Source organism: Gallinula chloropus (genome assembly GCF_964237585.1).
Source record: "Gallinula chloropus genome assembly, chromosome: 4".
NCBI lineage: Eukaryota > Metazoa > Chordata > Aves > Gruiformes > Rallidae > Gallinula > Gallinula chloropus.
The window spans coordinates 23096710-23113735 of record NC_140088.1 but is presented as its reverse complement, the minus strand read 5'-3'; the positions used below and the strand labels follow the sequence as shown (position 1 = coordinate 23113735).

General features: G+C 46.3%; 1 protein-coding gene across 1 annotated transcript in view; it reads right to left on the bottom strand.

The window, feature by feature from the left end:
- The window catches only part of TSPAN32 (tetraspanin 32), a gene marked incomplete at both ends in the record, with an annotated part of 29546 nt that overhangs the window by 7731 nt on the left and 4789 nt on the right, over positions 1-17026 (bottom strand). Inside the window, one exon of the mRNA XM_084262719.1 lies at positions 11431-11505. Within this exon, the coding sequence (XP_084118845.1) occupies positions 11431-11505 (75 nt within the window). The remainder of the gene's footprint in view (positions 1-11430; positions 11506-17026) is intronic.

The following is a 17026-nucleotide window of genomic DNA, read 5'->3' as shown; positions in this document are numbered from 1 at the left end:
GATGTGCATTTTGTCAACCCCTATATCAGGCTGCATTGTGTGGCTTGGGCACAGCAGCAGGACAAAATCTCAAGCAGACTTGTGCACTGTCCTTTCTCTAAGCAGACTTTAAACCCCAATAAAAAACATTCAAGCTTTTCTAACTTCTTGTGGTCCATGAAGTAGCTTTCCAGCAGCAGCAATTAAATAAATGGATTCAATAAAACCAGTGTCTATTTCCACTGAAGAATTGGATTAAGAATAATGAAAAAGAATAATCTTTTGACCTCCTCTTCTGGCCTCATGTTGCTGAGGAAGGAAGAACAGAGCAGCTGCCACTTTAATACAAGAGATTATTATCTTTTGAGTATCCCAACTCCAGTATAAGATGTGGGAATAAAAACTATTTGTGTTGTGACAACATGCCTATGTATCTCAGTAAGATGATGGTGATGCACATGTAATTTTTGCCTCTTCAGGATGCTGAGCTTCTCTCCCAAAGGCCCAAATTTGGATGCCTTCAACTTTAAAATGGGTTCAAAAGCAAGTTGCTAGGTTCAGGCAAGAGTTTAAGGGTTGAAAACAATTCTGAAGTTTAACTATTTCTACTGAACATGGAGCCAGGAAATGCTGGGACAGTCAGTTTTAAGCCCTCTGCCTTGCCCAGGCACGTTCCCCAAAACCTCATGAAAACTGGCAAAAATGCCCGTTGACTGCAGCGGTTTTGGGGCCAGATTTGCTGTTTGCTTTACAACTGTATTTGATTAAACCAAGGCAAGATGAGACTTTGTCCAGTGACATTTCATGTTCACAGACCATCAGAGTCTCCCCAGAAGCAGAGCAGGCTCTGACCATGCCACAGAACCCCCATTCACTATGCAGGACAGTCAATGTGCGTTAGTGTTCTGTCCTGATAATAAACTTTGGGGCCTAACTGAGGCTGATGTCCTCCTCAACAGCTTCTCAGGTGATCCTTCTACACTGAGCAACTTGGGTGGAGGGCAGCTGAGCTGCCCAGATGTTGGCTGCTGCCACACTGGTGAGCTACTGCCAGCCTCCTAAGCTATGAGATGATCAATTTGGTCAGTAGAGATCCTGCCTGATGCAGTGGGGCACGTTTACACTTTCCTCATTATTTTAGGTACCATGTAATGACATTAAACATCAAGACAAAGGCTGTTTGAAGGATAAGAGTGGAAAGAACTGAAGGAACAAGATGCCCATAACAAAACCATGGGAGAACATGATTCCAACCATTAGAAAAAATATGGGAAGAAACCATGAGTCACTGTTTGACAGCCAGCTCAACTACAGGGATGGCAATGATGATGAAGGTGCTCTCCAGCAACATAGTGACCCCTGTTTCTGTGCTTGCCTGTCAGCTGACTTCTCAGTTATCTACTGATTTGTTTTAATTTTTTTTCATTTTGTCATCCAGTCTCCAACAACAGAAAGCACCAGGGATTAAGTGGAAAATGTTTTATAGCAATAATTTCCTTTTAGAATGTGTGTCTGGACGAGCCTAAGAATACGATTTGCTCATTAGTCACACTCAGTATTTCTATCTAGCATTTATATCCAGCTATTATCCGAATGCACTATGCAGATCCTTGTAAGGGAATATGAAACTACATAAACATTTTTTAAAGGGTGAATTGACTGTAGTTCCTCCACATCCTCTTTCTGATTTCAGCTAGGATCATTTGATTGTGAAGGGGGAAATTGCTGTCTTCACACAAAGCAGAAGTCTGTTTTCAAAGATTACTGCAGAGAGCTTTCTCATTTAAATATTTCAGAGGTAGGTAAAAGTACTAAATCTCAGTGTTTATCACTGGTTGTTTGCTTTTTTTTTGCAGGAGACCATGCCACAGAGCATACCAGAGGTCAGGTTTAATAAGAGAAGACATAAAAAAGCAAAAGATTGTACTAATGAACCATCATCTTTACAACTTTTCTGCCTGGGATGGGGTTACATGTATAGTTGGAGCTGCAGCAGAGCTCTGAAGCACCAGTCATGCATGGCAGCATCTATCCAGCCCATAATGGCCTGCTAACTCTTGCATATCTAACAATGTAAAAAATAAAACCTGAAAGCATGCCACAAAGTCACCAGGTGGTTTCATGACCTATTTCTATTTATAACATTATCTTATCCAGCAGATGCAAGTTCTTGCCTATATTTTCCTTTGATCTGGGATGTAGCAGTGAAGATCCAGACTGCAGCACTGCTTTGTTCTCAACTGCCAACCTCAACAGATTCCCATCGCACATTCCACAGACCAGCAACTCTCAGTCCATTGCCTCAAAATAGTTAATTTTTTTTCCTGTTTCTCACACCAGGTGTTGGAGAGGAAAAAAAAAAAATGTATATATAAATAATTAGAGTGCTTTCTTTCATGGTTTAAGCAACATGATGCTGTTTGAGTGGTTATACTGAGAGGGTTAATAACATGCTTTAAGAAAGCTACAGCTGTGCCCCAAGCCTTAAGTCAGACAGCAGTCCATGCGTAATGGACCGGTACAGCTGGAGAAGAGAAAGTCTGTCTGGGCTTATTTTTGAAAGGTCTTACTCTCACCTCACATGTAAGCATCGTTCTGGTCAAGTGGATTTCCCTTTTTTCAGTGATGTGTAGCAACCCACTGCAGGAGGAGTATTTCTGGACTAAGCTCTCCCTCGGAAGGAAACAGTCAATGCTCATCAGTGCAAAAATCACTGAAAGCTGAAGATGAAGCAGCAGCTGGGCTTTGGCTTAAGAAAAATCCCCAGGTGTAAGTGATATGGAGGTTACACCTTACAGTCATTCTTTTCCTGGAAGATGCTGGGTGAAATGTTCCAGCTCTAGATTAGTCAAATAATTGCTGCCTCCCATTTCTGTCCGCATGCCTTAATGAAACATTCATTTAGGGACGTTATTGATGGGTTGTTGGATACAACAAATGGAAAATCACCAATGAGATTGATGTGGCTGACTCAGTAGAGTAGCATTTTTCACTTAAAGTAAAAGAAAGGAGGAATTTTTATATTGTTTATCATCCTCTAAATCCTTTATGCCCCAAGAAGCAGAATTTATGACTGCGGGTAGGCATTTATGCTCAGCCATTAGTGTTCTTGCCCCTGGATATTAGGAACTAAAGTAAATTTCAGTCTTGCCTCCTTCAAGAGGAAAATTGACATTTTTGACTTGGGTTATTTATTTATCAAGGATAATTTTTACCTGTAATTGGATTTGAAAAAGGAAGAGCAGATGAGGTGGTCAGCCTTCAGTTCCTGAACCCTTTGCAAGCCAGAGGTGTCAATGAGTTCCCCCTCCCACTGCCATCAAATAGATGTGCATCAGCAACCTGAGCTAGTTGCTTTGATGCATGTTGGAAAACTAATGTCGTCTTGTATGAAGAACAGTCTGAGACCTACTCAGCAAGCCACCTCTGCAGCACTCATTGGCCAAAAATCTCTTCGAAGAGCTGGAGCTCAAGGAGAACATAGTGAAAGGAGGTGACAAGGTGTTTGCAAAGACCATCTGATTCCTTTCTGATTAACAGGAACACTCTTGACACACAGAAGAGGAAGGCAAGCACAGCAAGCAGAAAGAAGGTCCTCCTCTCCTGTAGGTCTTTGTGCCTTTGAAACTGAGCACACATGCCACAGCCTCAGAAGAAACTGCAACCTCAGCACTTTATGTTCCTTCAGTGTGGCCAAGAGGGATGTAGTCAGTAGCAGGAATGCACATGTTCACAGCATGTCAGGGCAGTGGGCTGGGGCTCCTTGCATTTGGGTAAAGCAATGATGCAGTAGTGATAAAACAGAGGAGGAAGAACTGCTCCGTGTGCCTTAGCCGGGTTGCAGAGCAACTCCCACCCTGTGGATTGAGCACGTGGCAAGATGGGCTTGACCAGGCCTTCACTGCCATATCCAACACTGCCATTACAACTTGCCACAGCATTATGTTTCCTGCCAGACAGGCAATTAATCATCACCAGCAAGTTTTTGCCTGAAATCTGCAGATCTGGTGCTGTACTCGTTGTAAATAGCACCAGCCTCAGTGTATCAAGGTCCTCTTGGGTTTTGGGGTTGTTGTGGTTTACTTTTTGTTAGGTTGAATTTGTTTAAACAAACTTCAAGTATTTCAGTCCATTATAGCAGAACTACAAAACCAACAGGCTGCCAAGGGCCCCCATCATTCAGACACATGGCCCAGCAATTCATGAACCCCCCCCCCCAATATCACGGTCAACTTATCTCAGCCATCCCACCTTTCTCACCTGCAGCACTTGAAACCAGTGCCAGGCAAGACTGTTTTCCAACAGAAAATATTGAAAAACACAGTTTTAGCTTAAAAGAAGTTGTATCAGCCAACAGAGCTTGTCCTGGGTCAGCACTGCCACCTCTGAGCTGGTGGTGGCCACCACGCTGCAGTGAGCATCCTACATCCCACGTGAAGGTTGGCTGTGCCACAGCAATGGTGACCATTCACGGGGCCTCGGGTACCACAGCTGAGGCTGCGGAGACGGGAGCTGCAGCTCAGGCTCTGCCACAGAAAGCAGCAGAAATGGGGCCGCGCGGGTTCAGCGTCAGGGCAGCGATAAATTATAAAACTCATGAGCGCAAATGCCTGTGTGGCACATCAGACAAAGGACAGCAGAGTCTTGCTGGGGGGAGCAGGCCATTATTGTGCGATGAGAACATAAACACTAGGAAAAGAGTCACGATGTTTAAAAGCACTAAGGAAGGGGGAGGGGGTTTCCCCCTTTTTGTTTTTTCCATAGACTTCAGAGACTGGGAAAAGCTCAATGCTTACTTTAAAGTGATTGTGCCTGGTAGAGTAACAGCAAGAGCAAGGAGACATCAGATCGTTCAGTGTTTTGGCAGCCAAATCACTGCTTTTCAAAGATGCTCCTGAAAGACCCTCATGAGTGGCTACAATTCTGATCCACCGGGTCAAAAAATGGAAGGAAACTACCTGCATGCTTCAGGTCTGGCTTCAGGAGGCACCTGAACGGGACCCCGTGAGAGTCTGCCCCAGCACACACAACCTGTGGGAAGAACAGGAACAAACACGCCCTGGGGAATCCACAGGCTTGGCTTGCCTGGAAGGACCTCTACAATCCCCCTGAAGAAATTACCTGGGAAGTGCGGGGTCACTCCTACACACCCACAAGCCACGCATGTGCAAGTGCTGATTTTGTGGACACAAAGCCAGGTTTTGTTCCCAGGACCCCAGCAATGCTGCACCTGGCTTTGCAGAGGTGCTGCTTAGGAGGAAGAGTGGCAGACAGAAGGCCAGTGCTGACCCCATATGCAGGGAAGGAAGCAGAGAAGCTGCTCTTTTCCAGTACAGGCCCCAGGTGCAGCAATGCCTGTTGTTTACAGCTGCAACTGTTAATTCCAGCTCTGCACCCCAAGCCTTGTTAGAAAATCACCACCTCAAAGAATACCACCTTGCTCGCTACCAAAAGCATGAGACTCTTGTTTCTCCTTTCCAGAGGTGGGAAGAGCAAACAGGCTCCTCCAAAGAAAGTTTCGAGCCGACCGAGACTGCAGGAGAATCAGCGTGTGGGTGGGTGATGTGTGTTCCCCATCCCAAAAACCAGCTCAATCCTTGTGTTGATTCTCTGAGCACGCACAGTGCAAAGCGAAGAGGCTGATGGCTTTCCGTGCATGCACAGTCAGAAGCCACTGATGAAACCTCCTTTTGAAATCACCCAGCAACTTGAGAGGCAGTTTAAAAACTCAGGGGTTACACCCCTGCAGCCAGTGCAAACCCCAGCAGCCTCTGCGCCCACGGGACGTGGGAAACGAGCACAAGCAGCTATTTGCATAAACTGCAAAATCTTCCCTGAGTTGGGAGGTCACAATTCACTCAGTTTTAAGCTAACTTTTGCCTGTGAATGAATCTCTCACTAACAAGCTTGTTCTGTTGCAAAACCCCTTTGACGTTGCAATGATTGTGTGAATCCACTGAGTCACCCTGCAATCCTGACCAGGGCTGCTGGAAGGATCTCCTGAGCTGCTGCAGAGAAGGGGAACAGCAGAGGATGGTGTGGCACTGGAACTCCTCTGGCCTCTTTCACAGTGGGGTCGAGAATGAAACCCCAGACCTGTTTTTGTGTTGTTTAGCCATGGTACCAACAATCTCTTAGACTGCAGCTGCATGGCGACCCATTCCTCCAGGCTCTGCAGGTAGGTTTTTAAATCAGTTGTACATGGGTGAGGAGAGAAGGAAAGCTGGAGAGGAGGAGGAGGAGGAAGCAGAAGCCTTCCCTACCAGCTGTGCACAATGTAGCATAAATCTCTCATGTCCTTCTCTGCTCCCAGGTCCTAGGTGCATTGGACTGCACTGGCAATGACAAAGAGACCTCACCTAAACAGGCAGTGGTTTGTGGTAAAGGAGCCACCAGAAAAATAACTTTGGAAAACAAGATTCAGCTCTGAATTCAGCTCTGAATCTGAAGATTCGTGTCTTCAGGAGCCAGGACTTCCTAAGGTACCCCTGTAGAAGTCATCCTCCTTGCCCTTTCTTGCACATCATCATCTCATACATTGTGATTGCACCACCCACATCAATCCTCAAACAGGCTTGTGCCACTTTCCTACCAAGACCACGTTTTGGCCAGATGGCCCACAGGGAGGGAAATCAACTGAGCTCCTCACCCTTTTGAGACCCTAATCTGCACTAGGTTGGATATGGAAAGGGATCAACTCTCTCAAGTTATTCAGGACAGACAGAAAAGTACAGTAGAGTTTCAGAGGGCTTAGAGACAGGGCTAGCCTGTTTTTGGCTTGAGAGCATGATGACGCAGAGGTGAAGGAGGAGTGCTGGGTGCAGCAGGTGAGGACGGGGCTCAGGACCAAGCTGAGATAAAAAATACCAGAACATGAATGGCTCAGCACTGCTGCTAGCAGGAGAAAAGGTCCTTCAACAATTACAGAATCACAGAATTACAAGGTTGGAAAAGACCTTTAAAGATCATCAAGTCCAACCATTCCCATCCTAAACTAAACCATATCCCTAAGTACCTCATCTACCCTTTTTTTAAACACATCCAGGGATGGTGACTCAACTACCTCCCTGGGCAGCCTGTTCCAGGCCCTGACAACTCTTCCAGTGAAAATTATTTTCCCTAACATCTAATCTGAACTTGCCCTGGCACAGCTTTGTGCAATTTCCCCTTGTCCTATCTCCTGTCACCTGGCTGAAGAGACCATCACCCACCTTCACCTGGCAATTTATTTATTATTTATGTAGGAGAATAGATTACTTCTGGATTACAAATATTTTACTTTCAGATTTTCCTCCAAGAAGATGACCTGCCTAGAGAAGTTTTCACACTGCTGCAAATGACATCAGCTCCTTTTCTGTTGGTGCCACTAACTAATAGGCAAAGTGTTTCCTTGTAAACTGGGGGGCGACCCTAACAAAAAGGCTGCCTGATACATGCTGGCAGGAGAAGGAGAGATCTGGGATGTTACTCTGACTTGTTTGTTCTTTCATTGTCTTTTCAGGCCCTACCAAGCAAACATACTTTGGGAATGAGTAACGTATCAGTTCCTCATTAAAAGTACTTCAATGGAAAGAGATTAACAGAAAGAGGTTGCTGCAAAGCAGGCTGAGAAGACAGTACAGAGGAGGCCTGGACCTCACAAAGCCCATTCGCTGGTAACATCGATGGGTTATCAGAGCTGAAATGATTATGATGCTGAACAGAAGGATCAACCTTTACAGGGCAAAGCATGTTAAACCTCAGATTCATGTTTGTACTTGTTGTTTTAAGAGTAAAGACAGACGACACTATCTGTGATGCAGTTAACCTGAAATTAAAACTCATGGCTTCTGCCTGAGAATTTGTTCAGGAGCTACAGGAGGTCACGAAAGCAGAAAAGAATGTGAAACGAGACAGGTGGCATTTTGTTTACAGTGCCCATGTCTGAGAATATGGAATATTCACAAATCCCTTTTCTTTTGGTCTTGTCGCCCACAACTTCTCTGTAAGCAGCGCTGTAAACACAACTCTAAAGGATTCACAAAGGCAAAAAGGGCACCTTGCTTTCATCATGTTCAAAGGACACTTCTCTCTGCTGCCTCTTGAATACAGCCGTCAAAATCAGTTTTCAATTGAAAATTGGGCTTTTCCATTTTGGATGGTTTTCTGTAAGAAGGGTCTGCTTTATGAAGGGAATTTAGAGGGGTTTTTTTGGGTTTGCTTTTGGGTTTTTTGATCAAGAGGAGTGAACAACTAAGAGTATCTGCCGTGGTTTGGTGCAGGAGGGACATCCTGGCTTGCAGAGGGAAGGGGAGGCTGTTTTCAGCGCTGCCTGTGCTTGGCACCTTGCCCATGGGGAGGGGGAGGACTGGATCTACCAACACCAGCACCCAGCTGACATTTCCAAACAGAGCAGGCTGACTTTCTGTCTGGCTTTTCACTGGAAAGTCGATGTATTTACCATGGGGAAAACACAAATTTTTTGTTTTAGCCATGAACACAAGGGTAGTTGGCCCTTCGGTGCTCACACAGTTGCTGATTCAGGCACACCTAATGGGCATGTTCATCCATATTCCGTTTTACATCCACAAATCCTTTTCTTTTCTTAGTAGCTGTGTACAACCTGTCTATTTGGCTAGGTTTGATTCCCCTCACCCCCCCACATTACCACAACTAGCAGTTTCTGACAGCACTGAGAGGCAACTTTGAAAAAGTCAAGACAAACGTACGTGTCTGTAATGAGACTTCAGGAGCTTTGCCCCTGATCCATTTGGTTTTCTGTGCCACTGCACTGCCTGTCTTTCTGTCCCAGAGGGCAGTCACATACCCATTTCTCTCTCACATCTGCATTTTTCTCACTAGTCAGACAGGTTACTTTTCAAGAGAACCCAAATTTACATATGTTTTGTAAGTGATCCTCCTAATTAAGTCTTTCCTCATTTATATTCCTTGTTTCTTTTTGCATTTTAGGAAGCAGAGAAACCCAAGACGATCTCTAATGGTACTTTAATTTTTCTGTTGTCAGAAGCACGGCTGGTTTTCTTTACCCAGAAAGTAAACACTTCACAAAAAATAACCCCTCATTTTGCCTAGTGGAAGCTGTTTTGCTTTTAAAGAAGCCCAACCAACTCCTCAAGCTAACCGTAACACATGGGTGCATTTATGGGCAGGGCACTCAAAGCAAAAAAAAACCCAACAAAACACAGCAAACCCCAAGAAAATAACTTGAAGTAAAACCAGATGTAGTGATCAAGAGATACAGAGAGAATATAATTCTCCTTTAAATATTTTCAGCAACATTTTTTTTTAAAAGCACATCCCTGTATTAACCCAATATACAGCCTTTCCTTGCAGCCTTTTTACAGTACACGTTTGTGGATTAGAAAGAATAACTAAATAGTCTGTTTGGATAATGCAACTTCACAAGACCAATCAGACACACTTTCTGGTGCTAATTTTCCTTTACTAACACAGCTTTTGTTTGTGCCTCTCGTTGCAAACTCCTGCAGCAGGAAGAAAATGTGCTCAAGGCCTCCCTTCTGTATTGGTCATGAAAACAAAATTATTTCCGTGTTTCCAGTGAAACACAGCTAATTTGGATAGTTTTGCCTGAAATCAGGGAAAATACACAGAGAGGCTGTGGAAAGACTCATTTTCATGGACGTCTCAGCTCTGATTGAATCTGCTTCAGATGAGTGTAGAGATAGAAGATGCTGTGCCATCAACACTCACCCTAACATTTCCAAAGCATCTGGACAAATCCAAGGAGGAGAAATCAACTGAGAGCATTAAAGGCAAAGGCATCAGCAGGTGCTACCAGCAGGTGCCTGAGCCACAAATTGTTGGCATCCGAAAAAGCATTGCTTTGTGCTCGTTGGGTCTTTATGCTCTTGCCTTGGCTAACAGCTGGTGAACCTGTCTGAGAGCAGGTACCTTTGGTCTGATCCAGTGTGACCACCTGCCTGTTTCAAAGGATTTTCAACTACCGTGGCCACTGGTCAGCTCTGGACAAACATTCGTGAGAAGCAGGATTTTACCCCTCACCTCACCCTTGACTTTGCCTTTTAGACTTCTGATTCTGGAAGGACTGGATTTCAAATTTTGCAGAACACTGAACCATTATGGGACAGGGCTTCCAGTCCCTGAGAAGTGCAATTGCCACAGCCCTGCCATGGATTGAATCGCTGGGGTTGTGATGGAGTTGTGCTCCTCCAACACAGAATGAAATCTCACAGACAGCCTTCTGACAGACTGGTCTTCGATGCCCCACAACATCCGTGACCCTAAAGAGATGAGCTGGTAGCATTAACTTGACCCTAATACATTGGGAAGATTGCAGGATGTGGCACCTGGCTGGGGAGGAGACGGGGACTGACCCACTGCATGAAACATCTATTCAGGTCCCAAACACCTGATTACTGTTACAGATACTTGCAGATATTTCATGCAAGTATCTGTTTAAAAAAAAAAAAGTAATGATTTTTTTGCACTCCTAAATACCCTAATTTTTATATTTTTTTTAGTCTGAGGGATGCAGGAAGGGAAATTAATATTGAGCAGCAACAAATTCCTCTGAACGGGAAGAGGAATAATTATACAAAATCAAATTATATCAGATAGGGAAAGGGTTAAAGGGGAGCCTACTATTTCCTACTACTAAATACTATGTCCAATTTCTGTTTCCCCCAGTAGCCTGTTCCCTTGGACACAGGGGTATGGCAGCCCTGGGGTGAGCATACTCATTGCAACACACAGGGCTGTCCCTCAGCAGTTCTGCATGCTTCAACTCGGCATCCCCCAGCACCTGGCATCTCCAACACCATCCATCTACCACAGCAGCAGCAAGCTCTGGGTTAACAATTCAAACCCCAGCTTTCTTGCAAATTCAACCTCATAAAATCTTCTTTCTGGTCCAAGGTGGCAGCAACCCAAACCACCATTGTTCACACGCGTGTTTTTACTGCACCGCTGCTGCTGGTTACTAAACACATCTCCTTGGTGTATCTCCTGGCCACTGCCAGAGACAACCTGAGCAGCCACAACCTGCCACTGCCTTTGAATAGAGGCTCATGGCTGATGTTAGCAAGAATTAGAGCTGCCTGGAAATGACTTTTGAAAAGTCAAGCATCTCATTTAAAACAAAACAAAAAACCCCAAACAAAACATCCCTTGCAGAAAAATCCCCAAGCTATTTAAAATGAGACTTGGATTTTGTTTTGCCTTCAGTGCAAAGCGTTTGCCCCCCCATGAGTTTCCATGACTTCTCCCTTCAGATAAGCCCTTTGGAGATGTGGCTGATGAAGGAAGGGTTCTTGCAAAGGATGGATGCGACAGAGCATGCATCTGATAGACCTCAGCATGGACAGCTTAATTACCACCAGATGTCCCTTTTATGGGAGAAATAGCTGCTACAAAAAAAACTCTCTCTCTCTGACAAGATGCTGGTGGTATTTCCTAGCAGCCAATGCTTACCTCTGTGCTGTGCGTGTATTTCCAGCAGGCAGCTGGGATCAATCCATTGAAGGCCAAGGCAAAACAGAGAAATCCCTGAGGATAAATACAAAAAGCACCATCAGTTACAGCACGGGGAGAAAAATATCCATCTGAAACTGCTGTTGGGTTGTCTCTAATATGCTTGTTTGAGCAAGTTTAGTTACAGCTAAACATCACCTTCTTTTAATATCCTTCGTAATGCCGGTTACTCTCTGTCATGAGGCTTCTGATTAAACCGTGGCAATTTGAAGGGATTGACCAAAAAAGCACCTAGAGCAGTTAACCTATTCTGGTCAAGTTTCCCTTGGGAGAAGAAAAAAAAACCCCAACCCTAAAAAACCCCACAGAGACAGATATTTAAAGTACAGGCCTCTTCTGCAGCAGGACTGTGCCCCACAATAGCATCCCCTTACTCACAGGATTCGATCTCCTGCATTTAAAACTCAGCTACTGCTTTCAAAGATGGGTAAACCCTCATGAATAGTCCATAAAGAAGCAAGTAACTGGGATGGAGACCAACCAGCTCTGGAAAAGGAGCTGGACTTTACCCTCCTAACAAAGTGGCAGCTGCACAGCCAAGCCACCTTCCTTAAATCAGCACCATCTTAGTTAGACTAAAGGATGACAGGAATATAATCAAGGCCAGAGGCTGACCCTGAAGTGTCTAAACAATAGCGGCAACGAAGACGCAGGAGGCGACTTGACTTTTGTCTTCTTTCCTAGGCTTGCAGAGCTGGAAGTTAGATGCGTTGTCTCCTTATTTGAACAAATCTGATAAGAAAACCCCCAAAAAAACCCCTGATGTAAACAACTCTTGCCTGTTGTGACAGCTGGACCAAAGGATCTTGTTCACATTTTAAAAAAAAAATAAATAAAAAGAGGAAGGAAGGAAAAAAGTGCCTGTAAAGCTTTTGAAGGCCAAATGGGCTCATCAAATATGAATCCACAGCTTAATCCTGGAACGGCAAAAGATGATGAATAAGCAGCAGTCAAAAATCGTTGCCCTTACAAGTTTTTCTGTGAAGCTGTTCCTCTTTCAACACGAAGTTATGTAGCAGAAGATTACCCAACTGACTGCAGCTTATTTTGACTTCACAATTTTTTTCCCATGACTGTTTTAATGGTATGATATAGCTGAAATCACTTTTAAAAGATTAAATCTTTCAAGAAAAATTGCTGAATTCAAATCTAGGGAGAGGAGGAAGAGCACTGCTGTTACCAACTCTGCTTCACCAAAAATCTTTTGCTTAAAGAATATGGTTTAGAAAAAAAGAAAAAAAAAAAAAGCCTAAACTCCTCTGTATGCAGCAAGAAAGGAAGAAGTGTTACTTTACATCCTGGAAAGGAATGTGAACAGGCCAAACAACTGCCTTTTTCTGGTCCTTGTCCATCTGCTGCGGGCTGCTCCCAGCAGGATGATGCCCTGCCTGGGGGCTTTGCTCCAGGAACAAGGCTGACGTCAGCATTTCCCCCCTCACTCCTGGCTCCCTTGTTTCAGGCTCTGCATCAGGAGGCACTTGAGAAAACCCTGGTAGGGCTCTTAACGAAAAACATTAAATTATGTATGTCTGATCTCTCCTCTTCTGATTTTTTGGCAGCTGCCTGGCTGTATGGTGGTGAGATCACTCGCTGCCTCGCCAGGAGCCAAAACAGGGTAACAGGAGGAGCGAGACCCTAAAGGAGAGGAAAGTCTTGATCAAATGGTGATGTGAGAAGGGGGATGTAAGTAGCAAAGATAGGGAAGAGCAGGCAGAGTGAGATCCCACGGATCAATCCACAGCACAACCTAGGCCAAACCCAGTCGGGGTGGGTGGCTCAGCCCCTGCAGGTAAGGCTCAAATCAGAGCAGAGGAGGTGAGGTTACACGGGTGTTTCAGGTTGCCCCTCACTAGGACCAAACCCTGTAACAACCCTCCTCCAACAACTTCCTCTCCAAACAAGCAGCATAACAAAGTCAACATTTCCACCAAAATCAAGCTCAAAGACAAAGAAAAGAAGAGAAGATTATGGCGGATGACAAAATCAGCACCGATAGTGGTGTGAAAGCTCTTCCACACATTGTTCCAGTAAGTTGAGAGGACTCAACATGGACTTGGAGAGTGGGAAAAACAGCATGCCAGTGGCATCACACACATTTCTCCCCCCATGCTCTACCTTCCTTCCCCCCACCAGCACTTACAATGTCTCTCCAGGGCCAGAAACCCCAGCAGATTAAAATCCTCCTTCTCACCTTCCTTCCTCAGCCCCACCCCACATCTCCATCCTTCATCTCCAGCATCAGCTCTTCCTTTACTTCTGTCTAGTTTCTCTGGGAACACTGAGATGCAGCCTCTTGGGGACCTACCCCCCCATCCAGCCGCTGTGGAGAAATTACATGGCTCTGAGAACATCTTATAAATGAATTATAGCCTGCTTTTTCACTTCTCAGCCAAAAGGCTTTTGGAAGAGTAACTTTCTAATTACATTAGAAGACATTTGGATGAAAAAAGAAAAAGGCAACATGCAGTTTGCATACAAAATGTGGAAGGGTCAAGGCTGGTTTACCATCTCCCAGACCATCAGAGTGGGCCACAGGCTGCTGCTTGCTCCCTTTGCAGGAGGCAGCCACATTAGCCCCGTGGAAGGCTGTCACCAGCCAGACATCAATTACTCTTTTATGAATGACCTTGTTTCCATCCTTGCTGCAAGGAACAATTTGTCTTCTTCGAGGGACTTGGCAGAAACAGCCTCTTATCTGTTGGTGGGTGTATCTTTTAATTCACCTTTCTGAGGCTTCCCCTTCAGTTAAGGGGGTTCCACTTGAGACAAGGGAGGGATCATGTAGCTCAGACTGGGTTTGGCAGCTCTGACAATCCCCTGCACACCCAGAGAAGGACCTGATCTGTCCCCTGCTCAGCTCCAGCTGCTTTTTGGTGCCAATGTTGCCATTGCAAGGGCCAGTTCCCTGCCAGGCTTCACAGCTCAGGGGCAGGGAAGAGGGAAGCTTATTTCAGATTGCATCCATCAGGTTGCATCCTTCCCTCCCTGACCATCTGAAAACACATGACATTTTTCCCATTCCACACAGCAAACATGAGGCAGTGATCTCAGTCCAAAGGAGGAATCCATCCTCAGCTCCAGCTGAGCATGCAGGCTCTGCCCATGCCTGCTCCCCAGGGAGTACCAGCACATGGATGCCTCCATGGGTGAGAGAACAGGAAAGAGATTCATTGTGCAAGGAAGAGGCACTGCGGTGTTATTAAGGACCCTACACACTTGCCTACACTGATAGACCTGGGAACAGTAAAACAAACAGCTTCTGCTGTGCACTGGCCATACCGGCACATTGTTCCTGGTGCAAAACTGGGTTATATCAGGCATTCACTGAAGCTTTTTTATCCCCACAAAAATGGTTTGAAACAGCTGCTCCATCCTGAACACAAACTTTGGTCTAGAGAGAAATTTTAGGCTGGAAAGTTCAAGCCTAAGAATTTCAGCTGGGGTATTCTGATTGGCATGTTGCTCCCTGCTTTTTTTTGTTTCTTTCTTCCCCTCTATCTGAACAGCACACGGTGCTTTAAACCCCACTGGAGCCCAAGTCCTTTCTACAAGCAGTACTAGCAAAACTGCAGTTTTCCTTCCTTCTCCTCCCCTGCAACAGCAACATGGCATTCAGGGGCCCCGAGAGCCACAGGATGTTTATGTTGAGGACTGACTGCATGATGGACCATGGATCACCGGAAAGTGGGGCCTGCAAGAACCAATAAACCTGACACTACTCTCTCCCTGTTTAAGAGGAACTTTGGGGATAAAAGTCTGGGATTTTTGAATGTATTTTTTATCCTAAAATCTTCAGAAACCAGCTTCCTCGGTGCCTCAGTGGATGCACAGTGATGTCCATCTGCTTTGGTGATGTTGCTGCTGCTGCAGTGAAACAGTGAGTCCTGAGACATGTGTGCTTTAACCCATTCCACATGTACTGGACGGCACCAGTAAGGCCTGGAAAGACCAAGGCCCTTCCTCTGTATACGCACAAACCTCCAGGTAGCCAGGTAGGGTCAGCACACATAATTTAAACAGACAGAAAAAAGTCAGTAGGGAAACCAAGGCACAAGATGGGGATGGGAATTCACCCAATAGGACAGTGACCAGGGCAATGCTCCTCTAAGCCCCTCTGCATCCCGGCTAGCATTTCCCCAGGGCAGCTGGTTTACCAAGTGGCATTGTGGTGGATTAGCCACATCGAAGCAGACATCCCCTGAGAATGGCTCCGTTTCCCATCCAGCCACAGATGTCAGGCACCAGTACTAACGGTGTCTTCCCTCTTTGATTAAAGAGTGAATTAAATGGCCTGCTAAACGAGAGACGTGCTTGCAGGGGAGGAAAAGGCCTCTAGAATCAATAGTGGGGGAAGGTGCAAAATTCTCTCTATTTAACAAGCAGAAAAAACTGCTCCAAGTGGGGGTACTGGGGGGCTGATCGGCACTGCCAGCTGCAGCCTGGTGGGGATCAGCAGAGCACGGTGCAACACTAAGATGTTTCAGAGCCCCACCAGGGACCCTGCTCCTGCCTGCGACTACCTCTCGCTGCAGCCATCAGGGGCTGGCCCGCCCTGCCTCCTGCTCTCGCTCGCAGACCCGACATTAAATACGAGCCTCGGGAGGGGGTAGGAATTGATGGGAAAACAAGCGGCGGGCTGGCCCCTGCTGTAAAATACCGCAGAACGGGGCGGAGGAGCAATATAGAGGAATTAGCAAAGCTGCCATGTGTGATTTAAGATGCTGATGAGCTGCTTGCACAAGAGCGAGCAGAGCAGAAGGTTGCTGGTGACTAGCTCTGGGGGATTTCCCAGACCCCTTGCTAATTTCTGAAGGGCTGGGGGCATGCCACCCCCTTGCAATGGCTGCGGTATCCGGTCCCTTACCCGGTTCATTTCTCCGGCATCTCCCGGCACCGCGGAGCTCGGCGGGCCCGCGGCCCCCTCCAGCGGCGGAGTCAGAGCCGGGCGGGCGGCCCCGGGCAGCGGCACGGCCCCTCGCTCCTTGCACCCTGCCCGGCACCTCCCCACGCCCCCGGCAGCGGAGCGTAGAGGCAGACAGGGCATCCCGTTATCCATCCCGCGCTGAGAGCGGGACGGGCTGGATGGCGTTGCCGAGGGCAAAGCACGCCGCACGCTCCCTGCTCTTCCCACTAGGAGGTGATACCCTGTCTTTGCTGCAATGGTAGCATCGGAGATCCAAAGGACCCAAACTGTGAGTGCTAAGATGCAGCGAACAGGATGCCTTAAGAGCCACAGAGAAAGTAAATCGTCTGGGTTTTCTGCCAGCCCGGGGTTTCTTTGGTGGTCGTAACTTATACTGAACTGGCAGGGCTGGGGGAGTCCGTGGGGTGCTGGAGGAAAGGGTTTGCCTGTCCTCCTGCCCCATGGCAAAGGGAAAGGAGAGCTGCATCAGCTGGCCCTCGGAGGAGGACAGCAAGGCTGGAGTTTGCTTAATTATGTTTTCCTTCAACTCTCACTTCAGAAAACAACTACAATTTTAACAGCCCCTTTTACCTAGTGGCATGTCCCAATCCATACTGCACACAGAGTAAAGCA